This window comes from Lepidochelys kempii, chromosome 14, assembly GCF_965140265.1.
Source record: "Lepidochelys kempii isolate rLepKem1 chromosome 14, rLepKem1.hap2, whole genome shotgun sequence".
In the NCBI taxonomy this organism is placed as follows: domain Eukaryota; kingdom Metazoa; phylum Chordata; order Testudines; family Cheloniidae; genus Lepidochelys; species Lepidochelys kempii.
The window spans coordinates 19,509,323-19,528,566 of record NC_133269.1 but is presented as its reverse complement, the minus strand read 5'-3'; the positions used below and the strand labels follow the sequence as shown (position 1 = coordinate 19,528,566).

The 19,244-nt window shown below is 38.6% G+C and overlaps 1 protein-coding gene across 3 annotated transcripts in view; it reads right to left on the bottom strand.

Annotated features, from left to right (window-relative positions):
- Positions 1–4,414: 4,414 nt before the first annotated feature.
- FOXK2 (forkhead box K2) overlaps positions 4,415–19,244 on the bottom strand; it is a 64,481-nt gene continuing 49,651 nt past the window's right edge. For all 3 annotated transcript variants that reach the window (XM_073311249.1, XM_073311251.1, XM_073311250.1), the window contains exons 6-9: positions 18,922–19,097; positions 17,662–17,958; positions 15,640–15,849; positions 4,415–7,572 (exon numbers count right to left, since the gene is read on the bottom strand). In XM_073311249.1, coding sequence (XP_073167350.1) covers positions 7,376–7,572; positions 15,640–15,849; positions 17,662–17,958; positions 18,922–19,097 — 880 coding nt within the window. In that variant the 3' untranslated portion in view covers positions 4,415–7,375. The remainder of the gene's footprint in view (positions 7,573–15,639; positions 15,850–17,661; positions 17,959–18,921; positions 19,098–19,244) is intronic.

Sequence of the window (19,244 nt, the reverse complement as noted above, 5' to 3'; positions counted from 1 at the left end):
CATGGCAGACCACTTTGGCTTAGCTAGGAGACTTTTAATGAGCTGAAACTCAAATAAGCCCTACAAAAAGTGGAAACTAGATCAAATTACAAAGAAGGACTATAAACTCTAAAGGGATAAAATTAGGATGGCCAAGGCACTAAGTGAGACTAAACTAGCTAGAGACAAAGTGTGACAAAAAAAATTCTACAAATACATTCGAAGCAAAAGGGGAGGGGTAGACTTGTTACAGTCAGGGGGGAGAAAGAGTATCAAACTATGGAAGTGGCAAAAGTCCTAAGACTTTTTTTTGTTTCAGTTCTCACCAAAAAGTTCAGTAGCAAGTGAACATCTAATTTAGTGAATGTCAGTGAAAATGAGGTAGTCAGGTTAAAATAGGAGTTAAAAATTACTCAGACAAGTTAGAGGTCTTCAAGCCATCAGGGCTTGCTGAAATACATCCTAGAATACTGACTGAGGAGATTCTTTGAAAAGTCATGGAAGAAGGGCATGACAGGCCAGGCAGCTTAACTTCAGTACCTGGAGAGATAATGGAGCAAACAATTTAAGCAATCAATTTGCAAATACTTAGAAGGTGATAAGTAACAGTCAGCATGGATTTGTCAAGAAGAAATCATGTCAAACCACCCTAATAGCTTTCTTTGATAGGGAAACAAGCCTTGTGGATGGGGGTAAGGAGATGATGCAGTATATCTTTACTTCATATCCTGGGCCCTATTACTAAAGTCATCGAGTGTCCAACACACACACCTTTCCATTACCAGGTAATAGGTCTACTCACTACAGGTTAAAAATCCAAGGTTTAAATTTAAGATTTTGAAAGGTTTGAGGTTGTTACTTTACAATAACTAATAGATCTAAATAGCATTTAATCTTTAAAAGATAGTAGAGCCAGTTGTCTTAATTAAAAAGCAGCTATACTCCTGGTGGAACTCTGTGCTAAAGAATTCAAAATTCTGCATATTTTATTTGTCAAAACAACACTATAATCACACCAGTTTCAATTATTTTGGTCATTTATTTCAAAATACCTGTCAACAAGCATATCTGTAACAATACAGACAAGATTCAGGAAATGTTTGACAAATAGATTCCTTACTAAGCATATTAATACAGAACTCTGACTAATAATTAATTTAAGCTACACTACAGAACCATATTCCCCACACCCCTCAGAAGCAGTGCAGAGGCTTGGGGGTAACAGAGGAGCTGAGGGAGAGGGAAGTAAATTGCTGGGATGGAGACTGGGTGTAAACTTGGAAGGTTGTTGGGTATCAGGGATATGGAAGGTTTCAGAGGAACAGCCGTGTTAGTCTGTATTCGCAAAAAGAAAAGGAGTACTTGTGGCACCTTAGAGACTAACCAATTTATTTGAGCATGAGCTTTCGTGAGCTACAGCTCACTTCATCAGATGTTTACCGTGGAAACTGCAGCAGACTTTATATACACACAGAAATCATGAAACAATACCTCCTCCCACCCCACTGTCCTGCTGGTAATAGCTTATCTAAAGTGATCAACAGGTGGGCCATTTCCAGCACAAATCCAGGTTTTCTCACCCTCCACCCCCCCACACAAATTCACTCTCCTGCTGGTGCTAGCTGGTGATTGAATTTGTGTGGGGGGGTGGAGGGTGAGAAAACCTGGATTTGTGCTGGAAATGGCCCACCTGTTGATCACTTTAGATAAGCTATTACCAGCAGGACAGTGGGGTGGGAGGAGGTATTGTTTCATGATTTCTGTGTGTATATAAAGTCTGCTGCAGTTTCCACGGTAAACATCTGATGAAGTGAGCTGTAGCTCACGAAAGCTCATGCTCAAATAAATTGGTTAGTCTCTAAGGTGCCACAAGTACTCCTTTTCTTTTAGGGATATGGAACAGTTTGGTTTTTTTAGGTGCAGGGAGGGAGTGTTAGGGAGCTTCCCCCATGCAGACCCTGGCTGACCCCTTGCCTCCCATTCAGTCAGGCACATCTGCCCCTGTCCCAATGTATTCCTGCACCCTTATGTCTCTCTGCCTCCTGGGGCCTGGTACCCCCATCCCTATATAACTCTACACCTCCCTCATCACCATGTGGACCTGTGCCTCCACTCCCATTTAGCCCCTGCCCAAGTCTGTCCTCCCCTATGAGCCTAAACCCCCCAGCAGCTCCACACTGTCTGTCTCCCCACAGCCCCTGTCTCCTGACCTGGCCTAACAGGCACCCTGAAGAAGTGGCCAGGAGCTGCAGCTTTGTTCTATCCCCACAGCACCCTCTGGTGGGTAAAAGTGGAACTGCAAAACTTATTGTCTGCTGGGAGCTGCTGCTGCTCTTGCACCACAGCACCCTCTAGTGGGAAAAAGGCAAAACTGCAGCAACAGTTCAGCTTTTTTCTGCACACAAAAAAAAAAAAATCTATGGGGCTCATTAATTATGTGCACACAGAGAAGTGCAGAATTCTCCCAGAAATATAGCTAGCTCATAAAGCTGATAATAGATAAGGGGGCCTTCTTGACTTGATGAAGAGGTTATGTATTCATTGCCATAGTGTTGGCAAGACCCACAGATGTTAATCTATTGCTGATCAAAAGCACATGTATACTCTTAATCCAGAAGACATTGCAGACCCATTACAACTTCAGAGAACAGGAAATGCTCTGACACCATCTTAACATCTACAAGACAGTCCAAAATCCTGAAAAGAAAAATTGTTAGCCAGTACAATAAATACAGTGACAGGGAGTTCCCAATTCAATTTCTTCAGTGAAATTTCTACACATTTGCTAACAGCAAGAGTCACACCATAAAAGGATTAGTAAGAATTAATTTTCTTCCAAGTGGGTACTCACATTTCCAATAGGTCTCCTTTCAAAATGAGAAGGTAACAAGGTTTCCCACACACTCTTCTTCAACTGCGATGCTTTGAATACTGCTGTTTTTCTTACAGTTTCAGCACAAGAATGAAAGGAAATAAATATTGTCCCTGCACCTCCAATCAATGAACCAACCAGGGGAGATCATACTAATCTGATTTACATTTTAGAAATAAATTTAAAATTATAGCAATTTATATTAAGGCCTAGATTTACTGTAATCTATTGAACTCTAAATTAAAGAAAGCCAAAATGCTGGATGAAACTGACCAACACCCAGAATCAGGTTGCTGAAGCACTAATCTGGTTTTCGATAGCAGTATCATCTTCTGCAGGTTCAGAATGTTTTCATTTCAGTTCAATGACTAGTTCATTCAAAACTAAGCAAGCAGCTGTAAGTTAAAGCAGAAGGAAAGCTTGTTTTTTTCTTCCAATTTATGAATAAAAATGAGATGAATATCCAAGAGATGACTACCAGAAACAAATCAGTTCAATTCACTCACTACACAAATTCAAAAGGTTTTTGGTAACCCTGTTTCCCCTTTTGTGTCCAGCACATTTAAGGTAGGTTTACTTAATAAAAACAATTTGAAGTTGCTGTTTATGTGCATTTTTGATTGAATTCCAACTTCCATCCATTTGCAGACTGACACAAATCACAAGTAAAAAATTAATCTACTAAATAAATGCATCATTCACCATTTTGGAACAATAAAAAATCTGAATAAATGTATGTTAAGCTATATAATTGTTTGTATAAATATACTTTATCTTCTTGGTGAGCAAAAAGTAGTACCAAATTTAGTGTGAAGAATGTGTTTAGTTGCAAATCTACATGTTTAATGGTTAACATCCAATGAGAATCAACATCTCTAGAAAAATGACTGAAGTACAAAACTGATACTTAAATCAAGACTTCCTACTTTCTGATTTTAATCAGGATTAAAATTGGTGATTTAAATCATTTCACTCTGGAACAAAAACAATGAAAATTGAAAAAAATCTCTCATCCCTATTTTCTCTTCTGTCTAGTAATCTAAACTGGAAAGTGATTTACTCACCCAAGCACTTTCATAGATATCCTTGTGGTTAGTACAGGCTGCTGTACCTAAATCAGTGAAATCAAGAGTAGTGTGATAGTAAACTGTTGTGCATTTATGCAAAGTGACAAACAGACAAAAATCTGTGTGAGGGCTCAACATTCAGATAACTTCACTTACTAGAAAAAAAATGAGTGTTTTGTCCCACTGTAGCAGCAGTCCTTTCTGGTTGTATTGGGCTCTGAATGTGGCCCGCACGAGGAGAGGCCTGAGAATATTCTTGTTCAAGGACTAAAAGAGGATCCTATCTCCCAGGGGCTTCGGTTAAAGTCTTGCTGTCTGGAGTGAGTGCCACCACCCACTCCACCCCAATTTCATAAAAGCTAGTCTTCTCCTTGGAGAGGTGGGGTTTTGGAGACATTGCCAAAAAGAGTCACATCTCACAGGGAAGTCAGCATAAGAGCAAGACACAGACTAGCACTGGGTGCTAGTGAACACTTTAATCTTCCATATTTGAATCAGTAAAGTTAGAGCCAATTGTAAACAAGCTCTAAATAAGGCGTGAAGTTATAAAATGCTTTGGTCAAATCCCATTTAGAGTACTACAAGCTGGGTTGCTTATATTAGACACTTTCACAGCCTTTTTCATAAAAGCAGGGTTAAAAAGGAGAGATGGACACTGGAAGGAATCCAAAGGAAGGTAGTTAGCATAATACAGTACATCACAGTCATAAGAGGCAACTGGATCAAAGACCAATCAATATTAGACGGAGGCCAAACCCCCATATTTATGGCACATTTGGGCAAGTTTTTGGTCAGTCAAAGCCAAAGCAAGGTGGCTGTGAGATTCTACTCTGACTCAGTTCTACCACCAAATGTGTTTGACATTAAGCAGAGTATAATATATTGAACTACCAAAGGAACAGTTTGATTTAAAAATAACCTGACATTGTCAATTCATTTAGGATTGAATTTTAAGTAGTTAAATCCTGTACTGCATCCGTGGAAGAGGTTATGCATTTTTGTACTTGAGTATTTTTAGAGACTGCTTGGAAACCCACACATTAGAAGAAAAATATATCCCACAGTGTTCATGCACGGGATTTATCTCCTTTAATGAAGGCAAATTCCTGTGACAAACTCCAGGTGGCTCAAATGGTTTTAGTCAAGATCTGCTACCAAATTTCCATTTGCAGAACCTTCAGGGTATGAGAGAGTTAGTGCCAAATCTGTTCCATACGCGTGGGATCAGGAAGAGTATGCCAGCACAGCCTTTGTCTGCTTAAACATTCAGGACCAAGTCACCACTTGCTCTGCTATTAGCAGCTATATTGGCACGGCCAGTATAAACTCTGACAAGCAGCACACCTAAGTGAACACTTCATAAACACACTTGTTGAGTAACTGTTAGACTTAATTTAGTGACATATTTTGAATAATTTAACATTTATTAAAAAGATTTCACTCATTCACTCATTTCTAGTTGTGAACAGACTCACTTCTGAATATAAACCAAGTTCTAATCAGTAGGTTTATATCCAACTACTGCCTTGATTTTAAATTAAATCTACATGGCTGTGTATAAATTATGAAGTGTCCGATAACAAAAACCAGATTACTATCGAGGGACGCTTATTGTTCTACATTTTTTTAAAACTCCCATTAACACTTTGAGTAACATTCTGGAGTTTTACATCATGGATTTTTTAAAAATGCCTCTTATAAACTCAGCTAGTGTACAGTATTTTTCATAATTTTTAATATGTATTATCTGCATTGACATTGTAACAGCTCCATTTTGTGGATTAACATGATAGTACAGATTTCTCAATTTGGTCTTCAGGTATATAGAGTTTCCTAAAGCTGCCTAAATATAAGCCATTTCAGTCCATCGTGAAAATACAGATTTTTCTTTTTGAAATGGAAAACAAATATTTATATAAATAATGGCATAATAACAGAAAGTAACAAACTGGAATTCAAAGTTTAAACCCACTCTCCAGCCTTCACTCACCTCGCTGTATGAAGGAACAAGACATTATGTGAATTAAAGACTGAACAGCAACCTAAACTTTTAGTTTAATTTGGAAATGTAAGGTGGAATCTATTACCACAATTAAAGTGAATAATTACCAATACATTTTAAACTGTTCAACCGCAGAACACACACTTTAAAAAAAACAAACTTTTATTATAATAATATGGTAGCCACTGTTAGAAAACCACAACAGCTACTCTTAATGGAGACCCCAGAGGGTCAGTGTATGACATCAAAAGTTTTATGGATAAACTGGTCAGATTAATTTCTACAGATGGGTGCTTAAGCTTAAAAATACTGAATATACCTCTGACAAGATAATTTTTTACTCTCTTTTTAAAAGGACTTGTGATAAAGAATTTTCTCTTTTCTAAATGAAGAACAGTCTGTTATCTTAAACATACACAATATTAAGCGAGACTCTTGTTTTACTTTCGACTGGAAAAATATACCAGGGACAGTCAAAGTCAACACAAAGTAACAAACAGCAAAAGGTAGCAAGAAAGAGAAACAGGTAAGTGCAGCTCTGGTCAAATTCATAGCAGTTCTTTACGTCAGTTAACGGCTCATTTACATTGTAATTTCTAATCAGTTACATGCAAGCCCGAAGAAGCATTTGATCACTACACATGGTAATAAAATTTGATTAAATTTATCAGGCAACTGCTAAAATATGAAAATTTGCAGATGTAATAAAGTAGCTTTATCTGAACTTTAACAGAACAGACAAAAGTAAATCATTCCATTGGTTAAAAAAACCCTACATTCAGTTTTTTACGAAACAAAATTTCACATGAAAAGTATTGTGTGATTCCAAAGTTTCCGGAGTAGAAATGGAGTGATTTGAAATGTCGAAGACCCCATTATTTTGCAAAGAAATGAAAATACACCTCAAAAATTTCTAATTCCACATGTGAACAACAAAATACTGCATATCTACCAACAACTGCATTGGGTAGGTCATTATGAAAGGCTAGCTGCCAAGATGTAGGAAATGGCTCCTTGCCTCTGTTCCCTTTAAGGAATATACAATCGTTTGAAACCAGTTCACACTAAGCGCTTATCATGCTGCCATTACACTGAGATACTCAGTCCTTAAAATAATCCAATAAAGATTTTATAAAGCTGCGGACCTCCCCAACACTGGATTTCTCCTCAGTGTACACAGAGTTAGTTCAGTAGGGGGTGGGGAGGAGCAGGGTCACAGCCTCTGGAACAAGATGTTTTGCCGTTTGATTTTTTTAAATTATTGAGTTTTAAGGCCACCTGTGTTGTTTTTTCAGTGCTGAAAGTTGAAGTCTGATCACAGGGCCCCTTTCCCCACTGCGTGAGAACATGTTCCAATGTTTTAGGTGTTATATTTAAGTGTCTCCTTTTGGCACCATGGAGTTGATTTTTTTTTTTTCCCCCGAGAAAAAGAAAAAAGAAAACTCCACTAAGTTTCTAGTTCTGGCCGCCTTGATCACTCACTGCAACAGATGGGGTGTCCACATTAACAGCTATGACTATGCTTTCTCCATCCTCTGTTTTGATACGTTTAAGTTCCTGTTGTTCTGACTGGTCTCCATTCTGGCGTTTTGTTGGAAGAGATGCTGATGCGGATGCATGGGTTGCTAACATATGCAAAGGACTTGCAGCAGCTGTAAGAATGATAATGAAAAACTTCAGATTCCAAATTAATTTTGAAACAGACAATACAAGAGTCAAACTCTAATTAAACATTATGAATTCCTCTATTATTTGTTTTACAGCAGCGCATTAGAGGCCCCAATCTGGATTCAGGGCACATTCTTCTAGTCACTGAACAAACGTAAGAATCCCTGCCCTTGAAGAACTTACCATTTAAATAGTCAAGAAAAAGGGTGGAAGAAAGGAAGCATCTTCACTCTGTGGCCAGGGAACTAAGGCACAGAGAGATTAAGTGACTTAACCCAGCATCACACATGGAGTCTCTGGCACAGCTGGGAAGTGCTCTCTAGTTATTCCCCATTACTTCCTTTGGCAACAAGGGACTAGCATATTATGCTGAAGTTATGGTTTTAAATGTATTTTAAAACTTCACTCTGCACTGCATTTGCAGATTTCCCCAATATACTGATGTAAACAAGATGAACAGAATCTGGAATTTCTAGAAAAAAAACATTTACAAAATCAAAACCAAACAACAAAACTCACTGTTCTGAGAGCAGGGTTTGAATGGTGAACAAATAATGCAATGCTGGCCACACACTGAACAAGAAGGATAAAACGAACTATTGAGTGGCTGTTCATTCAGTAAGCACTGAATGAGGCAGGGGTCCTGTAGAAAAAGTAGTATGTGATCATGTAATTAAAGACTGTATCATAATGCATATGGAGGCTAAATTGAGGTTGCATGGGCGACCTTAATTTCAGCATTACCTAACTTGTGTGCTTGCCTTTGCCACCTTAATTTTTTAAGCATAGTTTTTGTATGCAACAGTGTAATGTATACAGCAAAACAAAACACTGATGCACTATAGTACAAAACCTTTCATCATATTGCTGACTTCTCTTTTGAAAGCAGGATCTTCTACATAGCAAAGTTCCACAGTCCTGTATAGCTAAATTAGGGTGTAGCTGATTAATATACATTTAAGTGCATTGCTACAGTTTAGCACAGTGAACAGTTAATGCTACATAAAAGAAATTTAGCAAGGTATTCTGCACCATCTGAAAAAATGAAATGTGTGTATCGTGCTTTTTAAAAACAACTAACGTTTATAGAAATGTGTGCACATACACACTCAATTTGGCACAGTGAAGACAGGAATGTTATGTTGCTGGACTCTTGCCAGGTTTGGTTGTATTTTTATTATTCATTATTTGCAGAGATTAAATAGTATGAATCTCATGCACCACATCCACCACAGTCGCTTTTCAAGCTTTCATTCATTTCTAATTAGGCATGTTTAAGAGAGCAAGGCACAGATGGAAAATTTACAGAAGCGGTTTTCCTCTCAAAGTTTTTTCGTTCAATTTTTAGATTTAAAGGACCAGATTTGTTGACCTGGCCGAGCTGAGCTCAGCGAAGTATCAAGGGAAGATAGCTTTAAGTCACCTTTGCTTCTCCCAAATCCTGAGGCCACCTTTGGTTCCCAGCGTAAGTTACTGTGGTCTGAAAGCTACGTAGCTGATATCTGACTGTTCGTGCCCCAAAGTTATTTTGGTGGAGATTTTGCTCTGTTGCATGATGTATGAGTACTGAGTGGGGCCTGCTGAAGACTGAGGATTCTGTAAGTGGCTGAACTGTTGCTGTGTAGTGTGTTTGACTAATCCAGCGTTTCTTAAGTTTTAGTGTTTAGGTTGGTGGTAGCTGTACTTGAGTAACCCCCAATTGTTACACATTATATTGTATTTCCTGTTGGAATATAGGAATAAAAGGGACAGAAGAGAGACCTAGCTGTCCTAGGAGCGGTATATAAACTGCATCTGAAGTCATGTGGCCAGAAAGGAGCCAAGGTCCTAAGAAGCTCTCTACCAAAGCAGTTGTCCCGCTCTACTACTCAGCATTTAGGAAAAAATTACAGGTCCTAGTAGTACTGTATAACATCCACTGCAAATACTACTAAAATACTAATTATTATGTGAGACAATGAAATATCCGAGGACTTGGAAATGACAGATGATAACTTTGAATTTAACAAGGACACCATCAGGCTACATACAAGAGCTTCCTTTCTGCACTCTCACAGCTCTGGTGAAAATAAAATTTCAGTTGGGGGGAGTAAATGTGTGACTGAAAAGTACACAAACCTCTCTAATTTTATAGACACAATACACCTCTGATCCTTGTAAATATGTCTCACATAAAAAGGATGACATTATAAAGATGATAAAATGTAGATTTTTAGAAAGCAGCTCATATTCTTCTTTGGTGTTTACACCACAATAATCAATGAACCCAATGGCCAGGAATGGGGGCAATGTACAACAAAAATAATTATTTGGCCAAAAATAGGATAAAGAATTTAAGGGCAATGTTTCCTGCAGCAGAAAAATCCAGCTCCCAATCAGAATAAATTAATGGGCAAAGGAAAATAAATTTCAGCATCACCTTGAAAAGGCAGCTAGACAATATATGCAGCACCATGGTTTGCAAAATCAATTTCTGTATATAGTGACTGAATCACCAGCATCTGGAGTATCAGCATCAGTATTTTAGTCAAGATCAGTTTAACATCCTGCAACACTAATTTAAATGAACAGAAGACTGTGCAAAGACTGATTTTGCTTTTACCCATTCAGGAAAGACATTAATGGTTGTAATGGAAAATGAAAATGAAATAGAGATGAGTGTCTATAGGAAATTTGGTTTGCAGACTAGACAAGATTTCATTAACACTTTATTAAAAAGAGTTAAAAGCCACTTGTTCATTCCAATAACAGAAACATGCATTTCAGATAGATACTCTGATTTTAAACTTCCTTTATGGATCTCAGACAAGTACTCCTTTTCTTTTCGCGAATACAGACTAACACGGTTGTTACTCTGAAACCTGTCATTATGCAAGGCACTGCATTTAGCCGTATGGAGTGGAAATCTATCAACTGCATGAAAAAACTTGAACAGATACAGACAGACATCATCTTCCTTTCCAAATGCAAACAGATGGACAAAAGGACTGAAGGTAAAAAATCCATTACAATCTACATACCACACAGACTATGCTGACAGCTTGTGCTACACGCCCTCAAAGAAACTGCAGAACCACCTGATCAACATCCTCTACAGCGAACAGGGAAAGATAAAGAATGAGCTCTCAAAAATGGATACTCTCATAAAAAAACAACCTTCCACACAAACTTCCTCGTGGCTGGACTTTACTAAAACTAGACAAGCCATTTACAACACACACTTTACTTCTCTACAAAAGAAAAAGGACACTAAACTTTCTAAACTACTACATGCCACAAGGGGCCATAGCAATGGATCCCTCAACCCACCCAGCAATATTGTTAACCTATCCAACTATACTCTTAGCCCAGCAGAAGCAGCTGTCCTATCTCGGGGCATCTCCTTCTGCCCCTCCACCCCCACGAACATGATACAGTTCTGTGGTGACCTAGAATCCTATTTTCGACGTCTCCGACTCAAGGAATATTTCCAACACACCTCTGAACAACATACTAATCCACAGAGACCTTCCTACCAACACTACAAAAAGAAGGATTCTAGGTGGACTCCTCCTGAAGGTCGAGACAGCAGACTGGACTTCTACATAGAGTGCTTCCGCCAATGTGCACGGGCTGAAATTGTGGAAAAGCAGCATCACTTGCCCCACAACCTCAGCCGTGCAGAACACAATGCCATCCACAGCCTCAGAAACAACTGACATCATAATCAAAAAGGCTGACAAAGGAGGTGCTGTTGTCATCATGAATAGGTCGGAATATGAATAAGAGGCTGCTCGGCAGCTCTCCAACACCACTTTCTACAAGCCATTACCCTCTGATCCCACTGAGGGTTACTAAAAGAAACTACAGCATTTGCTCAAGAAACTCCCTGAAAAAGCACAAGATCAAATCCGCACAGACACACCCCTGGAACCCCGACCTGGGATATTCTACTACCCAAGATCCATAAACCTGGAAATCCTGGGCGCCCCATCATCTCAGGCATTGGCACCCTGACAGCAGGATTGTCTGGCTATGTAGACTCCCTCCTCAGGCCCTACGCTACCAGCACTCCCAGCTACCTTCGAGACACCACTGACTTCCTCAGGAAACTACAATCCATCGGTGATCTTCCTGATGGCACCATCCTGGCCACTATGGATGTAGAAGCCCTCTACACCAACATTCCACACAAAGATGGACTACAAGCCGTCAGGAACACTATCCCCGATAATGTCACGGCTAACCTGGTGGCTGAACTTTGTGACTTTGTCCTTACCAATAACTGTTTTACATTTGGGGACAATGTATACCTTCAAATCAGCGGCACTGCTATGGGTACCTGCATGGCCCCACAGTATGCCAACATTTTTATGGCTGACTTAGAACAACGCTTCCTCAGCTCTCGTCCCTTAACGCCCCTACTCTACTTGCGCTATATTGATGACATCTTCATCATCTGGACCCATGGAAAAGAAGCCCTTGAGGAATTCCACCATGATTTCAACAATTTCCATCCCACCATCAACCTCAGCCTGGACCAGTCCACACAAGAGATCCACTTCCTGGACACTACAGTGCTAATAAACGATGGTCACAAACACCACCCTATCTCGGAAACCTGCTGACTGCTATTCCTACCTACATGCCTCCAGCTTTCACCCTGACCACACCACACGATCCATCGTCTACAGCCAAGCTCTGCGATACAACCGCATTTGCTCCAACCCCTCAGACAGAGACAAACACCTACAAGATCTCTATCAAGCATTCTTACAACTACAATACCCACCTGCGGAAGTGAAGAAACAGATTGATAGAGCCAGAAGAGTTCCCAGAAGTCACCTACTACAGGACAGGCCTAACAAAGAAAATAACAGAACGCCACTAGCCGTCACCTTCAGCCCCCAACTAAAACCCCTCCAACGCATTATCAAGGATCTACAACCTATCCTGAAGGACGACCCATCACTCTCACAGATCTTGGGAGACAGGCCAGTCCTTGCCTACAGACAGCCCCACAACCTGAAGCAAATACTCACCAGCAACCACAAACCAAACAACAAAACCACTAACCCAGGAACCTATCCTTGCAACAAAGCCCGTTGCCAACTGTGCCCACATATCTATTCAGGGGACACCATCACAGGGCCTAGTAACATCAGCCACACTATCAAAGGCTCGTTCACCTGCACATCCACCGATGTGATATATGCCATCATGTGCCAGCAATGCCCCTCTGCCATGTACATTGGGCAAACTGGACAGTCTCTACGTAAAAGAATAAATGGACACAAATCAGATGTCAAGAATTATAACATTCAAAAACCAGTCGGAGAACACTTCAGTCTCTCTGGTCACTCAATTTCTGATCTCAAAGTGACTATCCTTCAACAAAAAACTTCGAAAACAGACTCCAACGAGAGACTGCTGAATTGGAATTAATTTGCAAATTGGATACAATTAACTTAGGCTTGAATAGAGACCGGGAATGGTTGAGTCATTATAAAAAGTAACCTATTTCCCCTTGTTTATTCCTCCTCCCCCCTCCCCGCCACTGTTCCTCAGACGTTCTTGTTAAACCCTGGATTTGTGCTGGAAATGGCCCACCTTGATTATCATACACATTGTAAGGAGAGTGATCACTTTAGATAAGCTATTACCAGCAGGAGAGTAGGGTGGGGGGAGAGAAAACCTTTTATAGTGATAAACACCCATTTTTTCATGGTTTGTGTGTATAAAAACATCTTCTGTATTTTCCACAGTATGCATCCGATGAAGTGAGCTGTAGCTCAAGAAAGCTCAAATAAATTTGTCTCTACGGTGCCACTAGTACTCCTTTACTTTTTGCGAACACAGACTAACATGGCTGCTACTCTGAAACAAATCATTACCGTAATTCAAAAGGATAAATCCAATTAAACTAAATGGCAAACAAAAATTTAACTGATAACAGGAAATGTTTTGTTTTGTTTAGAAAATAAGGTATTAACCCGTGCAAACTACTAGCCACAAGACAAGGCAGCATTCAAAAAATGACAGTCATATGGATATGACCATCAAGTTACATTTAATAAGAGAAAATCTATGAAATATAAGCCCCCATGCTTCTGGGCATAAGCAAATGCTTCAGTTAACACAACAACTTCCCGTATGAGTAGTTACTCCAGAACCGTCCATTAAGGTTCTTATCAGCTTTATCTGAAGCACCTGGTACAGGCCACTGTCAAAAATAAGATGCTGACAAAAAATGGATCGCCCCTCTGTTCCTGAATGGCAAATTCAGGGTGGAGTGATGAAAGTTAAGGCAATTTTAAATTATTTAAATCAAAGATTAAATCAGGTTGAAGCTTTGTAAAACTAATTGAAAATGTGTGCTATGACAATTTTAGATTTAGATTTATAATAAATTATAAATAAAGTGGTTTTTGTTTTTAAATGCCTTTACTGAAAGGGGTCTATTTGAATTTTACAAAATTGCTGTGGACAAAAAAAACGAAATATTGAAAATTAAGGCTCTGATTCTGCAAATACTGTACATACACATCTAATTTTACTCACCTAAATTGTCCCACTGACTTCAATGGAACTACTCATGGACTTAACTTTAAGTATGCATCTAAATGGTTATAGCACCAGTGACTAAAACTGTACTTTTATTAAAAACTTCTCCTAGTGACAAAATCTTTGTCATTTCAAAACAAAACTGTTTCAGTGATAATATTGAAAAGTTACTCAGATTTTCAACAAAGTTATTGCAAACTTTTTTTTCTATACAAAGGCCAATATTTTTTAGAAGCCTAAAATTAGGTTCCTAAATACAAAGCCAGACACCCTAGAATGGCATTTTCAAGAACGCTTAACTGACTTCAGACTGAAAACCTTGATGGAGGAATATAGCTTTGTTGAAGCATTACAGATATCTTGACCTGTGGAAGCTCATTATATTGGAAGGAGGTGTCAGCTGACAACCCCAATAGTCTGTGCTATCTCTGCATTTTATGTTTGCGTTTGTGTTGTTCTCATAGTAATGATATTAACAAAGGCCTGGACTTGACTTTTCCAAGCATACTTGAACAAGTTAAGTAGGAAAATCTCTTAGAAAGAAGTTCCTTTGTAAAATCTGAAATTCCAGGAACAATTAGGAAACTTAATTAAAGAAACAAGCATGTATAAACTGAGAAGAAAGCAAAGAATTAGCAACATGTAGATTAATCTTCTTTAAATAATCAACAGAAGATTTTTTTAAATCATAATTTTTTAATTCACCTTGGGCATATTTATTTCAAAGGGAAACTGTCAAAACAAATAGGCACGAAATTAGATTTATCATCAAACCAAACCAAAAGCTGTATTTGATATGAATGTACCTTTGTCCTGCCATCCAATCAGACTGCCTACTCAAAAACTGAGACGTCAGAGGGTATTAAGACAGGCAAGCAGCTTCAAAAGAATCCTTTAGAATTCCTGTAAATTTTAATATATTTTTTTTTCCACAAGCTTTGGAGAAAGGTACAGCAGAAGAATGACCTAAAAAGCCGACCCACAAAGAAGCCTTGCACCCAGTTTGTTCTTGACCACCCGGAGGACTGGTTGTCCATTTTAGTAGTACTGCAGCCCTTGCTTTGCAGGAACGGAGTTTTCAAGAACTAAAAAAACATTTTAAAAGTTATTTTTAGGTTGGGTTTAATTTGGGAGTTGTCATCCCTGACAGTGCCCCTTTAAAAATTCCAGAGATTAAATTCCTATTCTGGTAACAATCGGTGAAAGGAGACACCAATTGTCTGTCTCACACACACACGTATATCTATATATACACTCTCTCTCTCTATATATATATCTATATATCTATATAGATATATATATAAAATGTAAAAAGGCTGCAGATGGCAAACAAACTGTATGTGCAACTCTAGTTGCTTTCAGTGAGGGTACAAAGGACAGAGGAAGGAATCTAAATAATGAGATTTTACAATGGACATTCTGAGAAACTGTACAAATTTGCTCATTCTGAAGGCAGTTCCTACACTGGAAATGTTTGTGGCTATACGAAATATTGGTCAAAAGCTTACCAGTGTTGCCCTGTCCTTGTATCGCTGTGGTGATAGGTACTATGTGCGTTCCATTCTGGGTTACAGTTTTTATTGGTAGCTGGTGTTGACCTAGAGGTGCCTGTTGCACTATAGTAACTGTCTGTAAGGGCGTGGTCTGAGATGTCTGAATGATACGACTAGCAGCTCCTATTGTAGCATGGCTAATAGCAGGTATAGGTTCCACTTTAACTGGAAAACAACAAAAGTTATTTAATATGTTAAGACAAGACGGCTTAAAACAAAACATGACAAAAAGTGATTTAGTTACTTTATCCCTCCAATGAATATAATTAATCTTACTAATAACCTCAAAGCATCTGAAAAAGCACGGAACAAACATTCTATTTTAATTAGGGCTGTCGATTAATCACAGTTAACTCCCACGATTAACTTGAAAAACTTAATTGTGATTAAAAACATTAATCACAATTAATCGCAGTTTTAACCACACTGTTAAACAATAGAATACCAATTGAAATTTATTAAATACAAAGTGTACACTGCTCACTTTATATTATTTTTTATTACAAATATTTTCACTGTAAAAATTATAAAGAAAAAGAAATAGTATTTTTCAATTCACCTTATACAAGTACTGTAGTACAATCTCTCTATCATGAAAATGCGACTTACAAATGTAGATTTTTTGTTTGTTACATAAGTGCACTCAAAACAAAACCATCTAAAACTTTAGAACCTGCAAATCCATTCAATCCTACTTCATGTTTGTTTATATTTACGGGAGATAATGCGGCCCGCTTATTATTTACAATGTCACCTGAAAGTGAGAGTAGGCATTCGCATGGCACTTTTGTAGCCAGCATTGTAAGGTATTCACATGTCAGATATGCTAAACATTCGTATGTCCCTTCATGCTTTGGCCACCATTCCAGAGAACATGCTTCCATACTGATGATGCTGAACTCCTTAGGGGAGAATTGCATGTCTCCTGTTCTGTTTTACCCACATTCTGCCATATATTTCATGTTATAGCAGTCTCAGATGATGACCCAGCACGTTGTTAATTTTAAAACACTTTCACTGCAGATTTGACAAAACACAAAGAAGGCACCAATGTGAAATTTCTAAAGATAGCTACAGCACGCGACCAAGAATGTGAAGTGCCTTCCAAAATCTGAAAGGAATGAGGTGTGGAACATGCTTTGAGAAGAGTTAGAAGAGCAACACTCCAACGCAGAAACTACAGAACCCAAACCACCAAAAAGAAAATCAACCATCTGCTAGGGGCATCTGAGTTAGATAATGAAAATGAACGTGCATCGGTCCGCACCGCTTTGGATTGTTATCGAGCAGAACCAGTCATCAGCATGGATGCATGTCCTCTGCAATGGTGGTTGAAGCATGAAGGGACATATGAATCTTTAGTGCATTTGGCACATAAATATCTTGCGACACCAGCTACAACAGTGCCATTTCTTACCTTCAGGTGACATTGTAAACAAAAAGTGGTCAACGTTATCTCCTGCAAATGTAAACAAACCTGTTTGAGTGACTGGCTGAACAAGAAGTAGGACTGAGTGGACTTGTAGGCTCTAAAGTTTCACATTGTTTTATTTTTGAGTGCAGTTATTTATTTGTACATAATTCTACATTTGTAAGTTCAACTTTCATGTTAAAGAGACTGCACTAAAGTACTTATATTAGGTGAACTGAAAATTACTGTCTTGTTTTTTTACAGTGCAAATATTTGTAATAAAAATAATATAAAGTGAGCACTGTACACTTTGTATTCTGTGTTGTAACTGAAATCAAAATATTTGAATATGTAGAAAATATCCAAAACTATTTAAATAAATGGCATTCTATTATTGTTTACAAGTGCAATTAATCGTGTGATTCATTTTTTTAATCGCTTAACAGCCCTAATTTTAACAAATGTTTTTTTCACTTGCACCTATGAAGTGATTTTTTAAAGGTAAATAAGGTGTTAGACAACCACACATATTTATACGAGACTTACTGAACTCAGTCAATTCTCACCTTTTACTTCCTTGTGGTCTCCATTCTCTTGAGGTTCTACCTTGGGCTGGGTTAGCATTGCAGCTTGTGTAACCACTGCCTGTCCAGCTACAGTGTAAGTGTTTGCTGGTGCTAATCCAGTCACATTTGTGACCGACACAGCTGGTATCTGGTGAACAACATGAACTGTCTGAACTACAGGCTGCTGGGATGTTGATGTTGTCACAGGAGTTGCAACAGTGTAGGTGACGGGTTTAATAGTTTGTGGTAGCTGCCGTTGTACAGTAATTAAAACAGGTTGGCTAGATAGAGGTGATCCTAACAAAAAAGACAAAGATAAATTAGACTGGAAGTTTGAATCAAGTATGCTGTTAGTTAATCATCCCAACACACTGAACACTGAAGCCTTGTAAAAGCAACAACCCTCGCTACTCCCTTTCACTGGTTGCTACAAAAGCTAACACGTGGAAAATAAAGACTCTTATCGCACCTTACAATTTCACCTTACAATTTTAGCATGTAGAGTTGGAATGATCAGACTGCTGTTGCTGACTCCATGTATCCTGCCACAAGACCTATACAGGCCTTCACTGTATCATAAGTGATATCATTAGGAAACTTGATAGCTAGAACACAAATAAAACTACCAATACAACACAGATAAATATGGGGGATTAGGGGGGATGAATCAGTACAAAAGAAACATCCCACCATTCAACTCCTCAACCCTTCCCAATTCTAGTTCTCTTGTCCTCTGCTTTGGGTAAGAGCAAAATGGCTACAAATGTGTACTGTAAATAAGACAGACATTTAATTTAGTATAGCAACCCTTGATCCAGGAAATCACTTTGGTTTTCACCAACCATTCTTAATAGAGCTTTTAATCCAAATTCATGTTCTGCGCATGGAGAATCTGTGCTGCACAAAAAGATAGAACAGTTTTCCAGAAGAAGAGATGTCACTGATATACCACTATTTTCCTAACTGAGATAGAAGTACAGCCTCTGCTTACCAGCAAAGTAAGCATCTATCTGTGCGGAATGAACATACATAAATACCAGGAAGAAAATGTATCGACCGTATTAGCCATTTTCAGGAAATATTTCGCACACTGATTTTCTGCACTTCTCCATGCTTTGCCTTAAAAGTTTATTATCTATCTGAAAACATTTACGGATTTCTTAATTTAGGTGTGAATTCCACCAAGACTGTTTCAGGCAACATATTTTACAAATTTTCCCTCATCACCCCAAACCAAAAAAGTATTTTTAAAATTCTTACCTGGGGCACTCTGTGCAAATCGTGCTTCTTGTATTACTGCTAATTTTGGCTGGATAGCACTAGACTCAGGTTCCATTGGGACTGGAGATCCTTCCCTTGACAAACTCTCTGGGGTCTGTACGCCACTGGAGTGGGCAGACAACACTCCAGAATGATTAGGAGAAGCTGGGGCACTTCTGTATTTTAAGAAAATGAAAGCAGCAGCTGGTATGTTTTAAGTTAATTGTGAAAGATGAGTGACCTTGCCTCTAAAAATATTGTAATATATCTACTTTCCACAAGGGGGAACCCTTTGCCTTCTACCAAACAAGTACCCACCAAAT